We start from the raw sequence: 27,957 nt of genomic DNA, 5'->3' as shown, positions 1-27,957 counted from the left end.
GCCAAACCAATTATCTCCATTTACGCTATTTTAACGATTACCGGTGTCACTTCCGCCAAATATGCATTTTTGTGGAAATGCAGGGTGCTGGCTGTGCGGGTGCTCGGCCAAGAATGCCCCGCATTAATACAAAATAAAAAATAACCGAAAACGCGAAAAAACGTGTAATGCGTGGCATTTCCAGGAAAATGCAGATTTGGCGGAAGTTATACCTTCAGGTGTCATAATGACATAATTGGAGATAACTGGTCGGACAGAATTTTTAAAAAACAAAAAATAAGAAGTATATAAACAGACTAATTTTAACCATATTATCCGACAAAATTAAGAATATGCATCTTATACATCTCCCTCAAAAACAGCAGAATCAGCACAAAAAAAAAAAACCTGGCGAAGATTGCACTAAGTCGCGCAAGGATTGAACCATAGCGACGCTGCAGGATTTGTTTCTGCATGGACACTGAAGGACATATAACAACGCATTTCTACAAATTTGAAATTGTTTATTTACATGTTCGGTCGTCGCTTTGCACTGTGCTAGTAGCAGTCATCGTCATATGCCCCGATATCACCGTGTTCCTCATGCCAAGCTTTACATGCGGGGTAGCGCTTGACGACAGCTGGGGCGAAGCGACGGCGCGTACGTGCATGGCGCATGCGCGACGTTCCTGGAGTTGGGTTGAGTTCCGTGGAGCAGGTGTTGCGCCAGCTCTGGCATCGTTTCTTGTGAGGCAACGCGAGGTGGTGGTGGTGGAGAAACTTTATTTCCAAGATGGGTCCTGAAGGATACCTGACAGGTGTTAAGGTGTAGAGGGCATCTCCCACGCCGAGATGTCGAGATGCTCGAGACTCTCCGCCGCTACGCGGGCCTTATGGACAGCCCAGAGGTGATCTTTAAGTTCGCTGCTCCTGAGAGCACTGTCTCACTTGCTCTTATCCTCCAGATAGGAGGCTTGCGTAGCACAACCACACAGTATGTGACCCAAGTTCACACGCCCATCACACTTTGTACACGTAGCAGTTCCGTCGTAGTCCGAGTCGATGTGGCTCATCTTCCAAGGATTGGCGCATGAGTCCGTTTGTAGCATGCGGACAGTGGCTGACTGCGGCCTGTTGAGTCCTTTGTTTGGGAGTGGAAATTCACGTTGATTTAAGTAGAAGTGCTTGGTGAACTCGCTGTAGGTCTGAAGTTGATCCTTAAAAGCCCTGTGTGGGGACGGGGGTGGTTGGGAGGGAGCGCGGCTCATGAGTCCTCGCGCCGCCTCGTGTTCGGATTCATTGAAGTTCCGCTGTCCTCCCCTGATGTCGCCCATGTGGGCTAGAAACCAGACTGTGAAATGATTACTAATGTTTCTACCTTCCAATAACTTGGAGACTTTGGCATAAACCACTCCGCTGGCGAAGACCCGAGTGGCAGCCCTGGAGTCGCTATAAATTACGTTATGTTGAGGATGAAGAAGAGCAAGTGCAATGACCATTTGCTCAGCAACCTCCGGATTCGTGGTAAACTCGGAAAGTGCGTTGCACATCCGTTATCGAGCATCAATTACGGCTATTGAAAAGGTCTGTTTTCCATTTATCTGAGCAGCATCTACAAAAGCCGACTCCGTAGGGCTCTCGAGAGCCGCAGCTAGAAGTGCCTTGGCGAGAGACCGTCTCTTCCCTTGATTAAAGACAGCGTAGACGTTTCTGGGGAAAGGACAGACCACAATTGAGTCTCTGATTTCTCTGCTAAGGTGCCTGACACTCCTTATTCGCTTCGATAAACATTCCCAGAATGGCCACAATGTTTCTGCCTGCTCTAGTGCCTGACAGTCGAACTACCTGCGCAGTGTGCTGGGCTTCTGCGATTTCTGGTAACGTATTGTGGACCCCTAGTTTCAGTAGGAGATCTGTGGATGCATTGATAGGAAGCCCCAAAACTACCTTAAAAACCCGACTAATCATAGTGTCGAGGCGTTTCTCTTCGGTTTTCATCCAATTGAGCGTAGCCCCGACGTAAGAAATGAGGCATAGGACGAAAGCATGGATAAGCCTGATGGCGAACTCCGCGCTTATACCTCTATTCCTTTTGAGAATGCGTCGAAACGTTCGTAACGCGTTTTCCACTTCCCCGGTAATCTTCTGTAACATTAAGTTATTGGATCCGTTTCCTTCGATAATTAAGCCCAAAACTCTGATGGAAGTGGCCTTCAGAATGCGATTGCTGAATGTGTCAAAACGCGTGATGTTGGGCCTGGTCTCCTGCTCCCAACCCCTGGGCTTGCGTCCTGGTCTAGATGGGCTATAGAAAAGCAACTCCGACTTCTTTGAGGAGCATTTAAGACCCGCGGGGGGAGGTAGAGCTCTGCGGCCCTGACAGCTTCTTGCAGTGGATCCTCCAATTCGCCGTCACTGCACCCCGCGCTCCATAGGGTAACATCATCAGCGTGGATGGTGTGTTCAATTCCCTTAATATCAAGAAGTGCTCTAGCTAATTAGGACATGACCAGATTGAACAAACAGAGAAACAGTACCGCTCCTTGAGGAATTCCGCTGTCTCCAAGCTGGAGGGGTTCTGATAAATATCACCAATACGTAGGGAGGCGGTTCTGCCGCTAAGAAAAGATCGAACGTAAGAAAGGAAACGGTCGCCAAGACTAAGGTCCGATATGGCCTCGAGTATAGCCGTGTGGCGTATATTGTTGAAGGCTTTTTCTACATCAAGGGGCAGAATGGCCATCGTGTCATGAATAACGCGATCTAGTACCTTCTTTTTGACCCAGAGCATAGCTTCCTGGGCCGAAAGACCCGGCCTGAAGCCGATCATGGTATAAGAGAAGGGCTGGTTATCCTCCGCATAACCGGAGAGCCTGTTCAGAACAACATGCTCCGCAACCTTGCCGAGGCAGCACGTCAGAGATCGGTCTGAGGTTTTTTAATCCAAGAGACTTGGCCGACTTAGGAATAAGTATCGTATTTGTGTTTCCATGCATCTGGGCGTAGCCCTCTCTCCAGATATTATTGATTTGCCTGGATAGATACCTGATGGAATTCTCCTCAAGATTGTGAAGAACTCTGTTCGAAATACCATCAGGGCCAGCAGCAGATTTACTGTTAATTTCCTGAACCGCAAAATGAACTTCTCCCTCCGAAAAATCTCCATCAAGCGCGTGGTTGGAACAACCTGTATACACTACTGAAGGAGGGACGAAAGTCTACGTTTTCAGAAGTGGCAAGTACTGACGGGCTAGATCTTCTTAAGAGGTCGTCATCCTTATCATCTTTCCGCGCCTTGTGAATTATTTTGCTCAGTAGCGACCGCTGCGTTGGTTTAGAGAGAGAGAGAGAAATAACATTTATTTGGTATCCGGCATGTGGGAAGTCTCCGGCCACGCAGGGCGCGGTTGATCCCTGTCTTTGAACTATGGCTAATACGCCCTATAGTTCCGGGCTTAGACCCCGAGGATTGTGGCTCCGGCTAGGCGTCAGGTACTCGGGCTCCTCTACTCCCGTTTACCGGGGCAGAGGTTCCCTTTCTCGTCTGCTTCGCTAGAGCCTCCTCGAGCCGCTGGATGGCCCTGCGTTGTGTTGTTGGATCTTCGGAACGTAACCACGCTCCCACTTCTTCGGGGTATGTCGCATCCAGGCACTGCGCATCCCCTGCGTTCACAGCACTGTCACACTCCCCCCACATGATGTGCTTGAGGGAGGCGGGTTCGCGTCTGCACACACTACACACGGTGTCCGCGAACATTTCCGGGCTTATGTGTCGGGCCAGGGTGGGCGTCAACACACATTCTGTTTGTAGTTGTCGTAGTCTCACCGCCTCCGCGCGCGTGAGTTCACGGTGCGGTGGCGGAAAGGCTCTCCCGGCTTCCCTGTAGGCTGCTAGGATCCCGCTGTATTCTGTGAGGGGCTCGCAGTCTTGTTCTTGGTCTTCTCCGCTGGTGTCGAAAAACGCGGTCGCCTCGGTCCGGCACGTGACGAGGACACGGGCCGTGGCGTCCGCTTCTTCGTTGCGGTTCTTGATGTTGGTAGCTAGTTCGTTGCCCATATGGGCCGGGAACCGTTTGATGGTGATGTTGGGAGATCTCGCTGCGGTGCCCTGAGATGCCTGCTCGACCCCTCGGGGTCTCGCTAGCCTCTCCGCACCACGCCAGACCGTTCCTCGAGCAAAGTTTCGGATTGCTGACTTCGAGTCGCTCAGTATTGTACGTGTGTTTGGTAGTCCCATGGCCAGCGCTATTGCCGCCTCTTCCGCTTGGCCGACTGTTTTCGTGCGTACGGAGCACGCTGACAGGAGTTCGCCGGTGGATGCCTTGATTGCCACCGTTGCGAAGACGTTACGGGTCCTTGGGTATCTTGCGACAACCACAAACACCGCACCCTCGTCTAGTTGGTGATGCTTGGCTAGTGCGGCCGCTCTTGCAGCTCGCCTTCCCACATCTCTCTCTGGATTGGTGTTTCTTGGCAGGGGGTAAACGATGATCTTCCTTGCCAATTCGTCTGGCAGGAAGGCTTGTTCCTCCAGCTCTCCTTCTAGCTCGCAGCTTGATCGGGCCCCTGGTGGCAGGATCCCCACTCGATCCAGTAGTCTTCTGCCCGTCGCGGTACTACCCAGACGGTGTAGTTGCGACGTTCTCTGGGCCTCGCTGTTCTCTGAGAGCGTGTTATGTGCACCCAGAGACAGCAAGGCCGTAGTTCTTGTACCCGGTAGGAGACCCATGGCTCCCACGTAGGTTTTTCGGATGGCCGCGTCGATTTTGGACTGTTCTGCTCCGGTCCATCGGTGGAAGGCCCCTGCGTATGCCGCATGGCTTACGACGAAAGCCTGTAGCAGCCGCAGAAGTCCCCTTTAGTTCATGCCTCGGTAGCGTGTCGAGACCCTCTTGACCAGGCGTGCTGCGATGCCTATCTTGGTCGTAATATTCTTTACTGCCGTGGCGTTTGTTTGGGTGCCGTCGATGTACATGCCCAGGACCCGGAGGCCTGGGACGTGCGGGATCGGCGCGCCACTGTCGGTGCGTATCGTTATGTTCTTTTCTGCTTCTTCGCTTGCCCTCTTCCTGTGCCTCCCTGGTGGCGGCAGGATGAGTAGCTGTGATTTTTGCGGTGAGCACCGAAGACCTGTGTCCGTGAGGGCGGTCTCTACAGCGCTCACCGCTGCTTGGAGATCTTCGATTTTTCCGTCGCTTCCGCCGGTAACCCATATGGTCACGTCGTCTGCGTATAGGCAGTGTCGGACCCTCGGGCTTAACGCTTCCAGGCGTTTGGCCACCTCTAGCATCACGATGTTAAACAGGAACGGTGGGATGACCGAGCCCTGTGGGGTCCCGACACTGCCCAGCTTCCGTTCTTCTAGTTTCTGCCCTCCCACTTCTAGCCTGGTTGTACGGCCTGTGAGAAAGGCTCTGATGTAGTTGTACGTTCTTCTTCCTAGCCCAAGGCGGGATACCTGGGCCAGAACCGCCGAGTGCTTCACGTTGTCGAAGGCACTCTGCAGGTCCAAGCCCAGTATGGCTCGGTTGTCATTCTTGGGAATCCCGCCCGGGGGGTCGAGGACTTCTCTCTGGATCAGAAGCATTGCGTCTTTTGTACCCAGTTTGGCTCGGAAGCCGAGCATCGTGTCTGGGTATTTGTTGTTTGCTTCCAGGTAGCGGTTCCACCGGGTGTTGAGGACGTGCTCCAGCACCTCACCACGCAGGACGTGAGCGAGATGGGTCGCAGTCCGTCAATTCCCGGTGGCTTATTCGGTTTTGGCAGCAGGATCGTTTTCGCTGTCTTCCATGTTTGGGGTAGCGTGCCATTGCGCCAGCAGACGTTGTAATAGTTCGTCAGGGATGATATCGCTGCGTCGCTCAGGTTGCGTAGGGACTTGTTAGAGATCTTGTCGGGACCGGCTGCCGAACGACAGTTCAGTTCTTGCGTGGCTTGCCTAACCTCCCACTCTTCTATGTCTCGATCGAGGTGGGAGTTCGGCTGGCCATCGTAGTCCGGGTGATCTTCGCTGTTAGTGGAAGGGAGGTAACGCTCGTTGAGACGTTTGTGCATCTCTTCTTCCCCTAGTTGGCGAGCAGTAGTGTGTAGTATTTGGGCCATTCTTGTACCTTGGTATTCGCCGCTCCTAGTTTCGTCCATCAGTTGCCTGAGGAGTTTCCAGGGGCTGCTTCGATGTAGCTGTCCTTCAGCTTGGCTGCAGAGTGCGAACCACTGCTGTGAGCAGAGCTGTCTACTGTGTCGCTCGATTTCTCTACCGAGCTCGGCGATTCTCTTGCGTAGTTTCCTGTTGTGTCGTTGCCGACGCCATCTCTTCTGGAGCGAGCGCCTTGCTTCAAGAAGATGGGCCAGACGTGGGTCCATGGCTTCTATTTCCTCTGGAGCTTCGATTTCTTCGGTGGCTCCTACCGTCGCCGCCAGCAACTTCGCTGACCATGCGTTGATTTCGTCAATGTCGCCCAGTTCCATATTGCGGAACTTGCTCCAGTTGACCAGTTTGTGTGTCTTGCTCTTGCCGCTGCTTCTTTCACCCTTGAGGTGGGCTAGCGGCAGTTCGATTTCGATAATGAAATGGTCACTACCTAGATTAATCCCCGTGTTCCTCCACTTGGCGGTGCCACCTTCGGGTAGCAATCCAAAGGCGAGGTCTGGGTTCGTATCTCGGGTAGCCGACGTGCCTATCCTGGATGGTTGGGATGGGTTGGTTAGTAGTTTGAACCCGGCTGCCGCCGCGTCTTCGAGAATATCTTTCCCTTTAGACGTAGTGGTCGTGTAGCCCAGTTCTCTGTGCTGAGCGTTGAAGTCTCCGCATATTATCGCTGCGGAGTCTCCTTTCTTGGCTAGGTCTCGTTGTGCTTGAACCGTAGCTTCTTTAATCTTATGGAAGAGAGTCTTGAACTTCTGCTTTCCATGTCTGGGGTTGCTGTAGGTGTTGGCAAGTAGGATGTTCGTCGCTGTCTTGCTCTTCCTGCCGCCTCTCGCCTTGTGTCGCTTGCCCCGTATTGCTAGCTCGGTAACACATAGTTCTAAGGCAGTGTCCCTGTTGCCCAGGAACCGTTGGTGTTTCACGTGGGCGATTCCCTTACGGACAAACGTGCACACTCCCTGCGGCGCACCCTTCCCGCATGTACGGGAGGATGGCGGGCTGGCGTGTGCCCGGTATCCGGGAAGCCCAGGTGTATCTTCTATATGAGTCTCTTGTATGACTATCACGTCCGGACGCGCTGTCGGGGCCAGCGATCTAATGTGTTGTTGTAGGACTGCTTTTCGGCACCGGAAGCCGTTTGCGTTCCAATGCCATATTCTCAGGCTATTGTTGCTGTCCATCTTTAAGTAGGGTTCCGATTTCTTCGCGATGTTGTTGCAGCATACTCGCGAATTGCTGCAGCATCTGTTGCTGAATTTGGGCTAGTTGTTGTTGAATTAGTTGTGAACATTTGTTGACAATTCTTTGCTCTAATGCCTCGAAATTCTTGTCCCATTTTTTCATGGTGTATTCGAGTCTCGTAATCCTGGTGTTGAGGACCGCTTATCCCAGGGGTCTTGCTTTCCTGCCATTGTTGGTCGAGACACCGTCGTCTTCTTCCTCTTCGTATTCGGTAGCGCTGGCTAGCTCGTCTGCTGATTGTTCTTCTAGCCCTCGAGCCGCTGTGATGATGGCTTCTCTAGTAGGAGGCCTTGTCTTCACGGTGGTTTGGAGGGTCCTTTGGGGGTTAGCATTGGGATTGTTCGAGCTCTGCTGGCCGGCTTGAGCCCCGTTCCCTTCTTGGGCTTCGTCCGTCGCCATGTCGTCGTCGTTGGACTCCGCAGGCTTCGCGCCATTTTGAAGTCTTCTTATAAGATTGTCTTGTCTTGCAATGGTTTCGCGTTGCTGTTTGATAGTGAGTTGCAGCGCCGCCATTGTCGTTTGTAGGTTTTGGAGCTCTTTCTGCAGTCCTTTGACTGCGGCTTTGAGCTCGCGAGTTTCTACTTTGCATCGTTCTCCGCAGCTCCCGCTGCCGTTTCTTTGCTTCTTGCTAGTGTTGGTTTGCGACGATGCTCCGCTCTGGGTCTTCGCCGCACCTGCGGTGTGCTGCTCGCCGCTCTTCTCTGACATCATCGGTGGCGCCGGGCCGGCGGTGACGTCACGCTTGTTTTTCAGCGCCGGCCGGTGCTAGGAGGCCGACCGTCGCTGCGATGCCGCGCGCGCGCGCCCGACGCCGAGCGCGGGCGCTGCCGCTCCTGCGGTTTTCCGGACGTGACGTCTGCCCACGTCAGTCCTTCTGAGGCTTCTCTGCTCCAATCTCGTCGTTCCGCGTTGCTGGGGCTTCCGGCTTCGCGAACCTTCGATTCCAGGAAAACGCTCCTTCTAGAAGGTCTTGCTCCTTGCAGGGGCGCGGGCGCCATCTTGTTCGGCGCCATCTTTGCCATAGTTTCGATGTTCTGTTTTGCCAGCATTCGCCGCTTGATTTGAGGCGGCACCTTGAATTTATTCTTGCAGCTCCCGGCACCGGTTACATGGGAGCCGCCGCAGAACTTGCATCGAGGTTTGCAGTAGTTTTCGTGGTCTTCCCTGGGTTCTTTCGCCCACAAGCGAAGCACACCTTTGCATTGGGGGCAGGGCACACATCCCTTCTATGCCCCACTTGTCCGCACGTGTTACAGGCTTTTCTGTGTTGCCTGTACAGCGTGCATTTAGTGACGAACCCGCCATATTTCACATAGTGCGGGACTTTCTCTCCGTCAAATAGAATTACCACCGATTCTGATTTACCCAGACGGTGGGCAGCCATGATCGTGGGATTGTGCTTGTTTACGAGGTACCGGGTGATCTCTTCCTCGGTCTCCTCTAGCCCTACCCCGCTGATCACCCCGCGCGAGGTGTTGTCGGGGGTGCTTTTGTACGCGAGCGTTTCGTACGTTCGGTCTTCGATGACAATGTTTCTGATCGAGCCGTATCGGAACGATCTAGCTACGCTCGGGGTGCTGAGGACGATAATGTTTTGGGTAGCGTTCGGGGCGAAAGAATCGTCCTGCGCTTCCTCTCTGGAGATTTTGGCTGCCGCGATGATCGCTTCTCGCAGTGCCGACATCTTAGTGCTGTTTACGACGAGCCCGCCGCGAGGCCTAATCACCACGCGGTGCTCGTCTTTCTTAGCGAACGCTGGCATACGGGCTGACTTTTCCATGCTGGCGTTAACCCTAGCTACGAATTGGGCTTTCAGCTCCTTGCGGCGCTCTTCCTTGATTCTAGCGTTCAAAGCCGTGGCTGACTTGCCTGGCTTACCTGCGGTTTGGGTATCCCGCTGCGATGAGGTACCCGCTTCCAGTTGTTTCTTTCCGCGTCGAGAGACTACTAGAGTCCAGCCCGCACACGAGTTCGGTGGGTCACTGTCACTGCGCTCCACAGAAACACACTGTCCGATGTCAGAAGCGGTCGAAAGTCCGTCTCCGATCGTCGTCGAGCAGTCCCCGCTGGCGTCTAGTCGTGTTCCGGTCGGTTGTTCGGCGGCTTTCCTCTTCGCGGCGGTTAGGCCTACCTGGTCACACCGCCTTTTGCAATCGGAATCCGCGCTTATATCCGCAGCCGAGGTGTCCATGGCCTGGAATTCTTCGTAGCGTTGGTCGTTCTCGTCGTTCCGAAGCCCGGCGAGCTCTTGGGAGGCCTCCAGGGCCGCCCCGGTCGACGCGCCGACCGAGCACATGGTCGGAGCGAAGGTGGCCGTCGTTAGGCTTAGCGGGGCCGCTCCCGCTTCGCGCACAAAAACCACTCTAAAACTCCCAAAATTGGGTGAAATGGCCCAAATTTGGTATCAACGTGGTCCACTCGCCGAGCTGATCACTCACGTACCAAAATTAGTCCAGTAGGGGTCGATGGTCCACCGAAAATTGGCATTTCCTGCGGAGCCGATGTGAAGCGTGACCGCTCGCTCCGCGCGCTCGCAGCGCCCCCTGCGTTGGGTTAGATCTGGAACCATTCTCATCTAGTAGATGTCTGAAGAGACTCCAGCCTTTCCCTTCGCGAAGTTTGCCGTCTAAAGAATTGCAAATCTCATCCCTTTGTTAGGCTCGGTAGGCTTTACGGCAGTTTGTTTTGCTAAAGCCACTGCACGTGCCGGGGATGTACGGCGGTCGCACGAGGCCCGCGACCACGAGCGCTTGGCCTTTTGTTGGTATTTTTACGTGTTACGCCTCAGGCGCCATACATTACAGCCAGCTGCGACAACTTCATGGTTTAAAAGTCTGCAAAAGAACGTTCAAAACTAGGAATAAAATAACGAAATAGGCCGAAACCGTCTAACGCCCTGCATTTCCACAAAAATGCAGATTTGGCGGAAGTTAGACCTTTAATCGTTATAATAGCGTAAATGCCGACATTTGGTCGGACAGAATATAGAGAAACCAAAAAAAATTAATAAAATAAAATTTCAACAAAAATAATCCGGCAAAATCAAATCTATGCATCTTATACATATTCCCCAAAACCGAAGAACGAACGAAACTGCAAAAAATATTGGAAATATGAATAAAAATATAGCGTAAACGAACCAACCCTGCAGCACGCCTTGAATCTTCGAAAAAAAAACATATTTAACGATGTAAAGACACATCATCGCTATAATGGCGTAAATTTGACATGAGTAGTGAAAGTAAACAGAGAAGCCTTAAAAAATAATAAGATAATACACCGTCTTTCGCTACACATAGCCATATTTGACTGTAAAAAACTCACACTCTAGACAAGCGGCATAAGAATGCTACGCATTACTAGACAATTCTCTGTGCAGATTTTTTCTACTGAACCAAGATATGAAATCGGTTGACCATGTTCTCAGTTTTTCCAGCAAATTTTTAGCGCTGAAACTCCGTTCGAAAGTGCCGTTTCCCTCATATGATTCTCCCGCCAGTTTGTTGACGTCAGCTATGACGACACTGGCAACACTAAATTTATCGAGCTGCTAAAAAAAGACGACATTCAGCAAAAAATGTGTTAAGGGAAAAAATTCATTGCAAGTAAGGGTGATGTAATTACCGTAGTTGATGTGGCTGCAATGGATAATGCCAGTTGTTTTCGAAGCGAACGTTCTAAGCCCCGCACAGGCCTTTTTAATAAGCAGAATAGCAAAAGGCAGAATAGCCTTTGTAATCAGAAGAATAGCGCACACTGCTGCGTCCCTTCCAACTTATTTCACGCAACATGGGCCTGCCCTATCATCTGGCCTTCAGGAAACAACCCCACAAATACGGTCGCGCTATGGGAGGTAGCTCTGGCCAGCTCCGACTTCGGGATTCAGAAGGACTTAATTCTTCGAGCCCGGAGAGGAGCAGAAGAGTCTGGGGCCCTGGAAGGAGGGCACCACCCCTAAGACAATCCCGCCACCTCCTTTTTTCCTAATAATAAACGTGCGGGACTGGCCACTGTATACTCGGAGCTGCAATTCGCCGACATAGGTTAACTTGCGGTCATAGATTAGTGCACCCTTAAAGAAGGCGACTACATGGCTGTTTTCTCTAGAAAGAATGCATTTGACGAGAAACATTTGTAGCATAAATGTTAGGAAGTAGCAGTGCACCCTTTCTCTTCACGATAACAAATTCACACACAAAAACAGTATGGAATTGTTCTGCGCCCAGTTTAATATTCTCTAGAGCAACTTATTTTTCTTTTAATTATTGGAATAGCGCACTATAACAAAAGTCATTCGAACCTATCGCAACAAAAATTAAAAGCACTGTCGCGAACGCGACAGAGAGACGACCCGAGACACGTCTGAACTCTATGCCGTGCATCCAGAAACTGGGGCCCCGTTCTTATTCCACGCTCGTGGCGTTTGTGGCTGCTTGCGCACCGGCGACGCGTGGCCCGCTCTCGTTGTCACTCAGCCCTAGCGCCATCGCCGCTGGAGCGCCGCCACATAGCCCCCACCCCTTGAGACGGAGTCTGGAGGAGGAGTCCGTACAGCAAAAGCGGTACAGCAAAACGCACAGTCTTTGTGTTGCGAGGTTCACGGGTGGTGGTGCGAACGGAAGGGAGAGTGGTGGTGTTCAGGGTGGAATGGTGGTTGGTGGAGTGGAACGCAGGCAGGGCAGCTTCGGTGAATGCGGGCTTGAGGCGATGGATGGAAACGAGGGTGTCGCGGCCGTTGACGCGAACTGTAAACGTCTTGTCAGAGCGTGAAATGACGAGATGAGGGCCGGTGTACGGCGGTTGAAGTGGCCGGCGGGTACTGTCGACACGGATGAAAACGTACTGGCTGTCAGAAAGGTTTGGATGGATAAACGTGTGCTTGGTGGAACACGACCGTGGTGGTTGGGGACGGATATAGCTGAAAAACCGGGTTAAATCGTTTACGTAGGACAGTTCAGGGGACGAAAGGTTGTCTTGCGGCTGGGGAGGAACTAGGAAGTCTGCCGGTAAGCGCAAAGACGTGTCATAGACCATTTGAGAGGCGGCACAACCAAGATCTTCTTTGATGACAGTGCGTAATCCTAGCAGCACAAGAGGAAGGTGAGCTGTCCACTGTTCAGGTGATTCGTGAGCCATCAATGAGGCCTTTAGCTGACGATGAAACAGCTCGACCATGCCGTTGGCTTGAGGATGGTAGGCCGTTGTTTTTAGGTGCGTTACACCGAGTAGGCATGTCAAACGGTGAAAGAGCGTAGACTCAAATTGGCGGCCACGGTCTGTTATAATCTCCGACGGCACGCCAAAACGGGTGATCCACGTGGACATAAGTGTGGAAGCAACAGTCTCAGCCGTTATATCGTCGATTGGAACCGCCTTCGGCCAGCGAGTAGAACGATCGATCACTGTCAAGATGTAACGGTAGCCCTTAGATGGTGGTAGCGGGCCAACGAGGTCGACGTGAATTGTGGAGAACCTAGAGTCCGGCTCGGGAAAATGGGCCAGAGGTGATGTGGTATGCCGAGAGACCTTGCATTGCTGGCAGGCGAGGCAGGAACGAGCCCATGCGCGTACGTCAGAATTCATGCCAGGCCAGACGTATTTCTTGGTAACCAAACGCCGTGAGGCACGAACTCTAGGATGAGAGAGACGGTGACTAGAGTTGAAAGCAATGCGCCTGAGAGCAGCAGGAAGGTACGGTCGTCTGCGGCCTGAAATCGGATCAATGTCGCAAACGATGCTGAGTCCCAAATCAGGGCAGATAATGTCCTGGAGTTGCAGAGAGGAACTGTTTGAAGAACGCAGTTTTCGGAGCTCCTCGTCATCTTGTAGGGCTTGAACCAACTCCTGAGTACTGAAACCGGAGCATTGTATGGCCGAAATACGGCTAAGGGCGTCGGCTGGGATGTTGTTAACTCCCTTGACATGCTGAATGTCCATCGTGAACTCAGCAAGATACGCCAAGTGTCGCGTCTCTCGGGGAGAATATGTAGTCTTCGATGACTTGAGGGCGTTCGTAAGAGGCTTGTGATCGGTGAAGATCACGAAGCTGCGGCCCTCAAGGAAAAAACGGAAATGCTTAACAGCGAGATATGCCGCCAGGAGCTCCCGCCCGAAAGTGTTGTAGCGTTGCTCAGTTGGAGAAAGCGGTGCCAGGTGCCACGGATGTGTTGCTGAAGTACACCTCCAACCGCACAGTGGGATGCGTCGACTATCAGGCTTGTTGGAGCGTTGTGGCGCAGGCGCACAAGGAGAGTAGCAGAAGCCAGGCGCTCCTTGATGGTAGTGAATGCGCGATCGGCAGTTTCAGGCCATTGAAGCTTGTACTCGGTAGACTTGGAAGCTTGAAGGGAAATTTCGAGAGGGTGCACAATGGCCGCACAGTTTGGGATGAACCGTCGGTTATAATTCACCAGTCCTAGGAACGGCGCAGTTGGCGTAAGGACTCAGGCCGAGGGAAGTCGATTATGGCCTTCACTTTGTCTGGTAGAGGGCGAATTCCATTGCGGTCAACGAGGTGACCGAGAAACTCCAATGACGGCAATCCGAATGCACCCTTTTCGCTGTTAAGGTTGAGACCATGCTCTGCTAGGCGTTCGAAAACTATCCGCAGATGGTGCAGATGCAGATAACGATGAACTGGCGACAAGAACGTCATCTATGTAGGCGAAAACAAAAGGCAAGCCACGGAGGACGACATCTATGAAGCGCTGAAAAGTCTGAGCTGCGTTGCGCAACCCGAAAGGCATCCGGGTGAATTCGAAGAGGCCGAACGGTGTAATGATTGCAGTTTTCTTGACGTCATCCGGGGCTACAGGGATTTGGCGGTAGGCTTTTTGGAGGTCAAGCTTTGAAAATATTGTACATCCGCTGAGGTTATTGGTGAAGTCCTGTATATTAGGTAGGGGGTACCTGTCGGGTACAGTGGCCATGTTCAAGGAGCGGTAATCACCGCAGGGTCTCCAGTAACCAGATTTCTTCGGGACCATGTGTAACGACGAGGACCAGTTGCTAGAGGACGGGCGAGCAATGCCAATCTCAACCATGTGATGAAATTCCTGCTCCGCGATTTTATGTTTCTTCGGAGCAAGGTGACGCGCCACGGCATGCGTAGGGGGACCGGTTGTAATGATCTGATGAACGACGTCATGCTTCACTGGCTTTGTCCAGTCAGGAGGTGCAGTCAAGGAAGGAAACTCATTCAGCAACTCCCGGTACGGAGAAGGTAAGTCGCAAAGAAGCGTAAAGGCGAACGGGTAGACGGTAGACGATCGGCCTGTGACAGAAAGGCCGGTTGCGGCGTCCACGATTCTTTTTCGGGCCATGTCAACCAGGAGTTTAGTCCGAAAAGAAATCGGCTCCTAGAATGGCGTGACTCACGTTGGCCACGAGGAAAGTCCAGCGGAACGCACGGCGTAGGCCGATGTTTACCATAAGGGATTTTTTTCCTATACACGGGGATGCTGGACTTGTTAATAGCTTGGAGATGTCACAGTGGTGATTGAGTGCGGTCATAGGAATAAGCGGGGAGCACAGTCACTTCAGCACCAGTGTCAACTAGAAAACGCTGACCAGTCGTTGCATCTGTGATGTAGAAGAGGCGGCTGTCGCTGGCTGGGGAATCGGTCGCCGCCGCTAACGATCCCTCGTCGCGCTTCCCGACCAGCCTCAAGGACGGGTGCAACGTTGCACCGCTGCACCGAAGCGGCGATGGTACCAGCACAAGGAATCAGTGTGACGGGGCTGCTGGCGCGTTGTGTACTCCTGACGGTAAACGTGCGGCGACGAGGGACGGGGAGAACGGTGAAACCGACGAGTGTTGCACCCTTGCGACGAGCGGTAGCCAGTAGACGCGACAAGCTCCTCCGGGGTTTGCATGCGTTCTTGTAGAGCGGTGACATCGTTGGATACCGGTGAGGGCAAGGTGGTAGAAGCCCCCACGGTGGTATGTTCGGGAGATCGAGCAGATGCAACCATGGTTGGAGACGAATGTAATGTGGCGACTTCCATTATCTTGTCAGCGTGCGCGGCCAATTGTGGCAAGGGAAGGTCAGAAGCCGTCGCGAGGATCATTTGCACAGACGAGGGAAGCCGTTGTAGGAAAAGTTCCTTCAGCAAGCAGGAGTCCGTGGCGGAAGGTGTGTCGCCGAGCAGGATTTGCAGTTCGCGAAGGAGCTGCGAAGGTTGACGATCACCCAACTCCTCCGCAGAAAGCAGCCGCTGGAAACGCTGCCGTTCCGAAGGCCTCGTGCGGCTTAAGATGGCAGCCTTCATCGTGTCGTAAGGGTTCGTGGTAGGTGGGTTTGCGAGGATGTCGCGAACTTGGACCGCGATCTCAATAGGTAGTGACTGTTGGAGATGGTTGAAGCCGGTCTTTTCTGACGTGATGTGGCTCATTCGGAAACTTGCCTCGGCTTGAAGGAACCACACGTCGGGGTGCTCGGCGCTGAAGGTTGCCAAACGGCAGGCAATGGCGGAGATGCCATTTGAAGAGGCAGCGGAGGACGCAAAATTGCCGCTGGTGTCGCGAGGAGGGTCCATTCTGGCTCCTTGACTCCGCTGAAGCGTCCGGGTCACCAATGTCGCGAACGCGACAGAGAGACGAGCCGAGACACGTCTGAACGCTATGCCGTGCACCCAGAAACTGGGGCCCCCTTTTTAATTCCAGGCTCGTGGCGTTTGTGGCTGCTTGCGCTCCGGCGACGCGTGGCCCGCTCTGATTGGTTGTAACTCAGCCCCAGCGCCATCGCCGCTGGAGCGCCTCCACAGCACTTTCAAAGCAAGGAAAGAGACAAAAATGAGAGCCCTTCCACCCAATGTGAAAGCTGTCGGAAGTGCAGGGCAGTGATTCGCCTTAATGGGCTGTAGCGCCGTTATACGCTCGCTACTACCGCCCAACGCAATTCGCTACTTCTCGTCGCAGCTCGCTCGCTGGACCCAAGTAGAGTCACACGGGGTTCCGTCGTCGCGGCGTAGCCCAGATGCTTCGAAAACCACGCGGTTTAAATAGTCACAATCGTTCAAACCTCGTGAACCACTGGCGCTTGTCATACGTCTCTCACTTCTTTAGCGCAAAAAAAAAAACTGCATGTACATTTGAGGCAAAATCTGTGATATAACCGGCAGCCGCCGCCTTCATTTATTTAGGAACGCTCGTTGGTTGGGTTTAAAGACGATAGTCTTTCTTGGGCTACTTAAATCCAGAAATTTTGGTCTGTCTGTCTGTATGTGTGTCTGTCTGTCTGTGGCTCGATTCAGCCACCCAGCCAAAGCGAAATTTAAATTGCACAATAGTCTTATATACTCACAGCCACATGTAAACGTCTAAGCCCGGTTTATATGTTCATACTTGTCAACTTTGTTGAACAAGAACAAGACATTACGCAAATATAAGACAGGAAATTAGTGCACAAGGGATATTTACAGAGTTCCTTTATTAAAAAATTCATGGATGCTTGGTTTTTCGATAGCAAATGATATTCTACATCTACTGCAGAAAACCGCCGCCTCCTGGCGGCATATGGAAAATCACGCGGCAACAGCAACGAAAGGTTCCACTAGCTAGGATCCACGTTCTGCTTGGAACGCACATGGAGCACGGCCACGCGGCTCTGCTCCATTCACGCGCGTCTCCGCCGTACTGCAGCGCTGGCATCGAGGAACCCGGCATAGCGGTGGAACGCAGAAAATTCAATTCGCCTTGCGCAAACCTTTAGTGTTTACCTTGGAATGAGCGCGACGGTACAGGAACAGCATGAGGGGTGAGAGGGAAAGCAAAGGGGGGCATTTCCTTGCAAATGTCTACTAAGACTATCGCCTTTCGACGACATTTGCAACAAAAGGAGCATATACGCGGCCAATTTTTTACGATAGTAAGCGAAAAAGTTGTAGACCCCGAGATCGTTTCTTCGAGGTTTTTTTTTTGCCGGCTGCGTATAGTTCACACAATGCTGACACATGGCTTCCTGTTGAAAAAGAAAAGAAACATCCCTATTTCATATTTGCCGCGCTTTCGAGGCGCTTTTTCAAAGAAAGTGCTATGAGTTGTGCCGCGCCTCCGCCAGATGGCGCCACGGGTCCCGCGACCGAGAGTCTCTCGGTCGCGGGAGACTGCGTCTTCTCTCGGCGAGAGAAGACGCAGTGAAACATCCCCCTCGCGAGTGGCACGATCAAATGCAGAGCATTTCCGGGGGCGCACGACATTAAGTAGTTTGCGTTACGTTAATGTTGTTGCACTTGTGGCAACTGCTGACGAGAGAGCGCTCGTCAGCAGTAATTTGAATGAGTCAACGATATAAGGCGCGTTCGTAGCGTCCCTATCTGTGTCGGCTTTGTGGCGCAGTGGGTAGAGCACCATGTACATTGCGTTCCGCCCGCAGGGTCGAGGGATCGAAACCGGGCGCCGGATTGTAATTTTTTTTTTATATAGTAGGGAGGGGTGCGGTGCGGACTACGGACGTCAACGCGGGTGACATCGTGAGTTACTGAAATGCTCTGCATTTAAAAAGCGGCCGCGCAAGAAAGAAATGGCGCGTTCGAAATGACGCTAAACAGCTCCAGCATACGAAATAAAACAAGCACAAAAAGAACTCCCACCTCCCCTCGCGGGAACCCCTGTGTAGATGCGACGCATAGGCGGAGCGGCGAAGGGACCGCGTTTTATTAGCGCGCATAACGTTGAGGGGACTGCGTAAGCCGGTCCCAATCGATGACGACGTTGGCGTACTTGTAAAACGGCGTGGACTCTAGGTGTTTGAGCCAAGCGTGGATGTTGCTTCGCCGGAGAACGGCACACCGGTTATATGCGCAGCGCGCACGAAGGAGAGGAAACCGCGGAAGAGAGAGTACTGCACATGCGCCGGCCCCAGCGCGTCTGCCGCGGCTATGACGCAACGTGCCGCGGCTATGACGCAACACAATCCAACACAATCCACTTTAATCCAATCCAATCCAAATCCAATCCAATCCAAGTAAAGCCAAGCCAAGCCAATCCAATCCATTCCAACCCAAGCCAATCCAATCGAATCCAATCCAATGACCCTCGCGAGAGAGTGTTCGCTATCGGAGAGGAGAGGGAGTGAGCGGCGGAGAGCGCAGCAGGCGCGGCGAGGAGAATGGGGGAGGGGTGGACAACGCCGCCGCCTCCGACGACGACGACGCCGGAGGGACAAGGCGAGTGAATCAGATGCTCTGGATCTAACAGAACAAAAAAAATTGGGCCCATCTCCCCACGAGGGGAGACTCGAGTAAATGCGTCGCGTAGGGGGTGGGTGTATTGCGTTAACGTTAGTGTTTGGGGGGTGTTGGTAGTGAATGTGTTAACTATTATTGCTTATTACTATTAATTAATCTTATTTCTTTCATATATTAATTGTTACTTTTGTGATTTTGCGACTCGAGTCCCCCCTCGTGGAGAGATGGGCCCAATTTTTTTTTTGTGACGCAAGAAGTGAAGGCAAGGAGTAGGTTGTTGTAAGTCGTTATTTATTTATTTGTTGCTGTTGTCGTTGTATTGGACGCTGAGAACGACGGCTTCGTGGTCGCTAAAGTGTACTGTTAAGGAGTCTTTACGCAGTGGTCGTGCGTTGCAGCAACTGGTGAAGACGAGATCGATGCAACTGCTGCCGTGTATCAGCAGCTTCTTGACGAAGTTTGAATGAGTCAAGGATATAAGGCCCGTTCGTACCCTTTGATTCTGTGTCGCTTTCGTGGCGCAGTGGGAAGAGCACCATGTACCTCGCGTTCCGCCCACAGGGTCGTGGGATCGAAACCAGGCGCCGATAACTATTATTTTTTTTATATAGTGTAGGGGGAGGGGTGCGGTCCTGTTGTTGAAAGTGAGGAGGGTAGCGTGATGCGGGAGAGGAGGAGTGGGGGAGAGGGCGCACCTGCGCGCTGAGCTGTTGCGGACGGACGGCGGACGCTACATGTGAACTAAAGAAACGCTCTGCATTTAAAAACTCCCACCTCACCTCGCGGGAACCCCTGTGTAGATGCGAAGCATAGGGGGTTCACATTGCAGCGTTGGACAGCGGAGGAACGGCGCTGGAACGATGGAGCGAAGCGGCGCAGGCACCGCGTTTTATAGCGCGCATAACGGTGAGGGGACGCGCCGGCGCCAGTGCGTCTGCCGCGGCTATGACGCAACACAATCCAACACAATCCACTTTAATCCAATCCAATCCAATCCAATCCAAGCCAAGCCAAGCCAAGCCAATCCATTCGAATCCAATCCAATGCCCCTCGCGAAAGAGTGTTCACTATCGGAGAGGAGAGTGGGTGAGCGGCGGAGAGCGCAGCTCACGCGGCGAGGAGAATGGGGGAGGGGCGGACGCCGACAACAACGCCGACGCCGGATGCAGGGACAAGGCGAGTGAATGAGATGCAGTCGCATCTAAAAGAACTCCCGCTGGCGGAGTTTCACGCAGGGGGCGTGCGAGTACTGCGAAGGTCGGAAATTTGAAATGCATTAGGTGGCAGCAGTGAGCGGATAACGGCGCTGCAACCCATTAAGGCGAATCTCTGCTCTGCACTTCCGACAGCTTTCAAATTGAGTGGACCTGCTTTATTTTTTTGTGCTTGCTTTTCCTCCTGGAAGTGCCAACATTGCACTGCCACTTTTTTTCGCTTACTATCATAAAAACCAACCCAACGAGCGTTCCTAACTAAGTGAGCGCGTGCGCTGCCAGTTAATTACGTATATTTTGCATCAAATATACCTGCAGTTTTCTTCGCGCTAAACAGCGGGGAGATTAGGACATGTGCCAGCGGTTCACGAGTTTTGAACCTTATGACTATATAGACCGCTTGGCTTTCGAAGCCTCTGGGTACTTCGCGACGACGGAACGCTGTGTGGCTCTACTTGGGTTCAGAGAGCGAGCTACGACGACAAGGCGAGCTCCTAAAGCGCTCTGCACTTAAAAACAGAGTTATCATTTCCCTGAAAGAGCCGCTAACTGCATAAAACAAGAACATTAGCAGTCTGACGCAGGAAGCCAGCAATCGAGGGAGCTCGCATTCCCGGCATGTTTCGAGGAGCCTCTCATTCTTAAACCCTCCACGCGTGGTTATCTTCTAAGCGTTAGTGCGGAGTATTTGTTTTTTCACGGCAGATTACGTTCCAAATCTTCCTGGTCGATCCGGTCATAAATGGCATCGGGGCAGATATATTTTCTACGACTGATGAACTTCTAGATTTTTATAGCCGCGGCCTGTATTCTTGCCATTTCTTGTTCCAATAAGGGCGAATATATTACCCTGAAATATTTCAGTGATACTTTGTATTAACCTAAATTTTGCTGATAAATACAGAAATTTATATAAAATAGCTTGTTTTGTTTTTGATTGCATGCCGAAAGAGTACACACACACGAGCCAGGCAAAAGTAGTGGCATTTTAATGGAGGTGTTTTATTTGTAATGAATACTTTGGTAATTAAAAACATTGATCTTGACGAGGTATTTGAATGTAAGCAGTTTAGTTGCGCATAGTAAAGATTTTTGTACACCGATTTTTCAGGCCATGAAAAACAGCAGGAAGGATTACGAATCTCCATTTGCGCTGCCTGACGACAAAATATTTGACACTGAGGAAAAGATCTTCTTTATTTTCTTCGGAAACGTAAGTGGTCACACATGATGCTCAAATTTTTTTCTGCGCATGCGCCATGCTCCGGGTTGTCGCTGATATAGGATGCCTGGAAAAGCATAGAAGGGGCTCCGACAAAGCACCTGTTTAAGAGCAGTAATCTTGCCTGAATGCAAAACAACATTTATTTAATATCTGAGCGACATGATCTCACAATATAATATAATGAAATGCTTCAAAGCTGAACTCCTTTGTCTTGCTTTTGGTAGTGCTTGTATTGGATGCAACATTTATTCGGGTTTCGTGTAGCAACGATGGCCAGCTTACGCACCCTGCATGCAATCTTCCGGAAAACAGTAAACACGTCATGCAGGCTATTAGGCAATAAAGCAACAGTATATTCTCTCTTATGGTTCTTTTTCCTCGAGGTATGAGGAGTGATTCGGTGTGATAATTCATTGAATTTATGTTGCAGTTGTACTGCCCAATCAGCATTAACGAAGCGCCCGTTCAAAGTAGGGCTGATGTCAAAGAAGAATTCTCTAAAAGGTGTGTTGTGCTACAATTTTCTTGCATGTGCGTTTTACAACTTGTAATTTCTTGTCAACTTGCTAAGCTACCGCCATTCGCGTAAGCATACGGTTTAAATAGCGATAAACTGATCTACATTTTTTAACGTGTATAATTCATGTGCTCCTTGCAACGTTCTAGTATAGTTATTGTATGTATTGTATTGTATATAGCAAGAGCGTTGAGTTTTAGCTTGTTTTGCGTAATCACCCAGCTGAAGCAAAGAACAGTGGCGTTGATCACATTCTCCACATATCTTTAGGAAGATCAATCACTTTGGTCAGATGAGCGAATTTAGTATTACGAAACGAGTCGCGGATTTATTTGCCATGTTCAATAATGCAATGCAATCGTGCAATCGTTTAACTCTCACTAAGTAATGCCGTAGCTCAGACCACATTCTTGAGTGAACTGGCACGGAGGAAATCGTTATTTACAAAACTTGATTGACTAATCTCGACAATTTGTCATTCATGTTGGTAATGGCGAAGGGAATCTTGAAGGATAGCATTGAACGTAAAGTGTCTTTTTCCACTCCAGTTACTTTATTTGTAATGAAAAGCGAAACTAAGAGCATACTGGAAATTCAAAATTGGGAATACTTCTGATAAGTATCGCGGCGTATATAAATATAAACAGACAGATATAAAGGGAGAGTTGCCCATGAAAAGGAGGACCCATGGTCTCGCAAAGGTACGCCGAAAGTACTATGCCTGACACATCCCACAGAGACCCCACGACGTTTGTGTAATGAAAAACCCTGCTATATAACTATATATACCTAGAATCAATAGACTGTTCCAAAGGCAAGCTAAATCCCGAGGTAATATATGACCAGATAATGTTAGAAACACATCGTACGACATAGTTAAGGAACTGGAATCTTTTGGCGCAAGAAATAATGATGTTAATTTTGCCACACATCAACGCGACGGAAGAGCGGCATGATGTGCGGGACCATTGTCTTGCTCTTCACAGCACTGGCAAGCGCCGTAAGCAGTGGTCTCATGAAAGCGCTCCTAAAGGTAGTGCGGGTCAACACAAGGAGCAAGATTCTGATGCTTGTCATTCCATTGTTGCGAAGATGCACATGACAGCAGACCAGGCGCCGTGCGCCTGATGAGGAGTAGGGACATTCCATTACACTCATCAGGCGTAAAGGAGATGAGTGCGATACGCAGACCTTGAAACTTTAAAAATTGTTCCGGAAACTCTTTCATAATAATTACTTTGTCACACGTTTCAAATGCCTGAAGGGTACGAAACAGCGAACGTGAAGACTTCATGGAGCTTCATACTAATATGTAGCAGAGGCAAACTGTTGCTCAAGTGCTGTGCTGAAATGCATTTCGCCATACCAACTAACAGCAATTCATTCTTGGCCTGGCTTTCAATATTGCTTCTTGTCGCTTGTGACCACAGAGGCAACAACAGGTGCAAGTTTTATTTTTATTGTTACTCTTGTATGGAGTGTTAGACAAACTCTGATATTGCATATTTTAAGGACTAGACATTGTATAGATAAAACGACCTTATTTAGCTTTTTCACAACAATGTTATGGGTTTTTGCAGCCGCAGGCCAGTTTTAATCTTGTTCATGAGCCATGCTAAGTAAAATGTAAAATGAAAACGCTTCTTCTCTGTTCACAGCGGTACTTTGTTGACGCCCGGCTCGCTTAGCCGCAGGCACCAGATTTTTCTCCAGTAATACTAAGTAATATGAAACTACATGCGTTCCACTATGATACGGGCTACACTGCATACAAAGACCTCTGTAACAATGTAATAGTGCGGAGCGTAATATAAAAAGGTTGGGCTGTTCATGTCCACCTGTTCATGTCCACGGTGGGAAATGCTTAAGGGTTTCATAAAATTACTGTACTTAATGTACTGTTATTGTAACGTGCTGTGAGCATTTTATGCAACAACACATTAATTGAAAAAGTTTACAACCTATATTTATATTTCCTAATTCCAGCTTAAACGAAATTGTTTACAATTACGTGGAATTCAACAAGACCTTCGGTTGTGAACCTTTGGGAGAGGACATGTGTGACCTGATGCCACCAGCGCCAAAGAGCCCACCCAGCTGTTAAATAAATTTTGTATCTGCACTACGGGATTTTAAAATTTGTGAGCTCAAATTTATACCTGCTGCTTGTAATAAAACTTCTCGGGTGCCTATGCGTGCACATGCTTTGAGATAAAGGGAGACAGAGAGGAAACACTTTTATTGAGCCTTATGTAGCTCAGACCGCGGTTACAACCGCTGGTTTGTGCAGGGCGGCGAAATGAACAGCTCTGCTGAATAAAGAGGTTTGTACCTGTATATCTAAGCTCCCCAGTGACTCCTCCCACTGCTCATCACAGGAAATTAGGGGAAATGGATCTTGAAGACAATCCCAGAAGATGTGAGGAAGGTTGGTGAAGGTGCCACACACCGAGCATTTTGGGGAAGGGTGTAATGAAAGGTCATTAATCGGCTTCTTTCTTATACCATGTCTCCTCCAATCTACCCTAATTCGAGATCTTACCACCCTGTGGTCACTACACCTCACCCTTCCGAGCACTTCTACACCCTGCTCGATGCCTAGGTCATTGCATAGTATTTAGTCTAGTTCATTTTTATGCTACCCATTCGGGCACCTCCACGTCCACTTATGGTTCCCCCGTTTGCAGAAGATATTCATGGTGTGCAGATTATTCCGTTCTGCGGACTCTACTAATACTTTCCCTCTGTTCTTCCTACAACGCAGACCTTAGTTTCCAACTGCCTTGTCCCCAGCCTGCATCTCGCCTACTTTAGCATTGAAGTCTCCCATAACTACGGTATACTGTGTCTTTACTTTAGCCATTACCGATTCCACATCTTCATAGAAGCGTTCAACAAGCTCGTCGTCACGCCTGGGTGTAGGCGCGTAGCCCTTGACCACCTTGAATTTGTATCTCTTACTAAGCCTAATTACAAGACCGGATACAATTTAGTTAATGCTATAGTATTAGTCTAAGTCACCAGCTACCCATTTATTGACTAGGAATCCCCCTCCCAGTTCTCTTCTGTCCACTAGACCACGGTAACATAGGACGTGTTCATTTTTCAGGACTGCAAAGGTTTCGCCTCTCCTCCTAAACCCACTAAGCCCTATCACTTCCCATTTATTGCCCTCTAATTCATTGAAATATACCCAAAGACGCGCTTCGCTAGATAAAGTTACCATGTTAAACATTGCCAGGTCACATCCAATGGCGGCCGTACGGATCCAGTGATTCTTAGCACCGTCCGCTGCGGCACAGGTCTGACCGCCACCGTGGTCAGTAGCTTCGCAGCCGCTGGGAACTAAGGGCCGACGGTTAATTGGCGTATTCATGGGAAGTAAGACAAAAAGTTGAAGAAATCAGGATCGCGCTGCAGAACCGATATTCAGCTCTAACCCTCCACGCAGTGTTTACGACACAGGAAGTGAGCGACAACCTTACACGCATTATCACGGAGCATGCAATAGAAGCCGGAGGTAAGATCGCTAGACAGGATACTGGTAAACTTTCCCCGGAGACGATATTTAATTAGGAAACAGCAAAGCATGACAGTCTCCCCCACAGGGGACAGAATAGAACTAGCGGAGCTTTCGAAGTTAATCGATAAGGGGAAGACAGATGAAACACGAAACATGGAGAGGATTGAGCATGCTGCAATGAATGGAGACAGCCTGAAAGCAGTGAAGAGGCGTCTAGGCATGGAGAATAATCAGATGTATGCACTTAAGCAAAAGCAAGACAATGTCATCATAAATGGGGATAAAATAGTCACAGTAGCCGAGGAGTTCTATAAAGATCTGTACAGTAGCCACGACATCCAGGATAATAATGAACTCGGAAGTACCTCAGAGAAGGTAGACATTCCGCCAGTAACGACAGATCAAGTACAAATGCTTTTAAAGAAATGCATGGGGCAACGTACCTGGTGAGGATCACATAACAGCAAACCTCTTGAAGGATGGCGGGCAAATTGTACTAGAAAAACCGGAAAACGTGTATACGCAATGCCTAATGGCCATGAGTGTAGTGGGATCTTGGAAGAACGCGGACATCATCCTAATTCATGATAAATGGGCATGAAGGACTTGAAAAAGTTTAGGTCGATCAGCTTATATGCTTTCAGTCATCTGCAAGGTACTTACCAAGGTAATCTCTACCAGAATTTCTGCCACCTTAGATTTCAGTCAGCCAAATGGACAAGCAGGGTTTCGTAAAGGTTCAACCATAGACCACATTCACATGATCAATCAAGTAATAGAGATATGCGCGGAGTATAATAAACCCCTATAAATAGTCTTCATAGATTATGAGAAAGCATTTGGCTCGGTCAAAACCTCAGCATTCATACAGCCATTGCGGAATTAGGGTGTAGACGAGCATTACAGAAGAATGCTAAGGCATGTCTACAATGGGTCCACAGCTATTATCATCCTCCATAAGGAGAGCAGTAAAATATCTATAAGGAAGTGCGTCAGACAAGGAGACACAATCTCTCCAATCTTATTCACAGCATGTTTACAAGAAGTATTCAGAACGTTGGATTGGGAACAGGTGGGAGTAATGGTTAGTGGACAATGCCTCAGTAACCTCAGATTTGCTGATGACGTTGCCTTGCTAAGTAACTCGGGGGACGAATTGCAAAGCATGCTTTCCGCACTGGGCGAACAGAGTAGAACCGTGGGCCTGAAAATTAATATGCAGAAAACTAAAGTAATGATCAATAACCTCGGGACAGCACAGCAGTTTGAGGTAGGTGGCAAGGCAGTGGAAGTGGTAAGCGAATATATCTACTTAGGCCAAGTTGTGACCCCAGATCCCAACCATGAGGCAGAGACAATTAGAAGGATCAGAATGGGGTGGGGTGCATGCGGTAGTTATTCTCAGATAATGAGTGCTAGCCAACCATTGTCCCTGAAGAAGAAGGTGTATGGCAGCTGCAGCTTACAGGTACTACCTATGGGGCAGAAACTTGGGGGCTCACTAAAAGTGTTCAACTTAAATTGAGGGTGAATCGGCGAGCAATGGAACAGAATAGGATAGGTGTAATGTTAAGGAACAAGAAGAGAGTGGAGTGGGTCAGAAAACAAACTCGTGTTAAGGACATATTAGTAGAAATTAAGAAAAAGAAATGGGCGTAGGCGAGGCATGAAATGTGAAGGCTAGATAATCGTTGGTCCTTAAGGGTGACCGAGTGTTTATCTCTAGAAGGCAAGCGGGGTGGGGGGCGGCAGAAAGTTATGTGGGCAGATTAGAGCGAGAAGTTTGCGGAGATAAACTGGCCGCAGTTCACACAGGACCTGGATAATTGGAGATGTATGGGAGAGGCCCTCGCCCTGCATTGGGCGTAGATTGGCTGATGATGATGATGATGATGATGATGATGATGATGATGTAAGGGGTATAGGATATAGCCTCATTAGGAATGTGATCGCCTGAAAGAGAAGTCACATGTGTACTTGCGATTGGGAACCTTGACGCGAGCCGGGGTTCTTACAACGGTCTAGGCGGTAACGAACGGGGATTTCTCTGTACGCAACAAGTCTATCTCTGGCGTATCCGCTCTTTCCAGCCCCTACAGGTGGCGCTGCGGAAAACGGCAATGGCGGACGAGACGGTGATCAGGCCCCCGTGGCAGCATGCGCGCCAGCATCAGTAGCGGCGTAAAAGCCCGTAGTTCTGCTTGAAACAGCTACTTTCTAAAAAAATAAACACAGGTATACGGTGCTGATTGCGAGGCAACATTCGATTCGTTTCGGGGTGTCTGTAGCGGTCTAAAAAGTGCTGCGTGCGAGGCAGTCCGCTGTGCATGGCTCAGGCCGCACGGGAGTGGTTTGAGAACAATCCCGGCTCATTGGGCCATCAACCTGGGACACAATGTGCAACGCTAAGTTTTGGGACAGTGTTGCAGTGAGCGTCATCACAGTGTGCGTTTTATTTTAAACGTGTTCATTTCTTCTCTGTGCACACTAAGCAGAAGCCCATCCGTACCATGCAAGGGCGATATGTGCGTATTGCGGTGTTTTGCTTGGCTGTAGTAAAACTTTTGTTATGACTTTGGGCAGTAAAACCGCGAAGACGAGGCTCCCATTACGTCATATCAAGGGTTGTACAAACGAACGTGTTAGCATTATATGAAATAAAATATTATAAGCCTACGCATTTACGCGTGCATGTAGCATACACTGGCGTGTGATATTGAAGCGTACATGAAAATAGAGGCAGTAGTTTGCGGGTGCGCTTTCGGCTTCTGATAATTAATTTAAGAGAAATCTCTTGGCTGAAATTACGTTATGTTGATTTGACGGCCGGTAAGATTATTAAGTGCACCGATGCTTGTTACCAAATCAAAACAAAAACGGGGGTTACCATATGCATTCAAGAGCTCGCATTTGAACAAGTTA

At 50.1% G+C, this 27,957-nt stretch overlaps 1 protein-coding gene across 1 annotated transcript in view; it reads left to right on the top strand.

The window, feature by feature from the left end:
• The window catches only part of LOC144166009 (neprilysin-2-like), a 133,479-nt gene extending 109,688 nt beyond the window's left edge, over positions 1–23,791 (top strand). Inside the window, exons 18-20 of the mRNA XM_077695678.1 lie at positions 20,882–20,983; positions 21,426–21,499; positions 23,499–23,791. Of these exons, the coding sequence (XP_077551804.1) occupies positions 20,882–20,983; positions 21,426–21,499; positions 23,499–23,616 (294 nt within the window). The 3' untranslated portion in view covers positions 23,617–23,791. The remainder of the gene's footprint in view (positions 1–20,881; positions 20,984–21,425; positions 21,500–23,498) is intronic.
• Positions 23,792–27,957: the final 4,166 nt, after the last annotated feature.

The sequence above is a fragment of the Haemaphysalis longicornis genome, unplaced genomic scaffold, assembly GCF_048455015.1.
Source record: "Haemaphysalis longicornis isolate Haplotype H1 unplaced genomic scaffold, Haemaphysalis longicornis Haplotype H1 scaffold_155, whole genome shotgun sequence".
Classification (NCBI taxonomy): domain Eukaryota; kingdom Metazoa; phylum Arthropoda; class Arachnida; order Ixodida; family Ixodidae; genus Haemaphysalis; species Haemaphysalis longicornis.
This window is presented reverse-complemented; position numbering and strand designations above follow the sequence as displayed.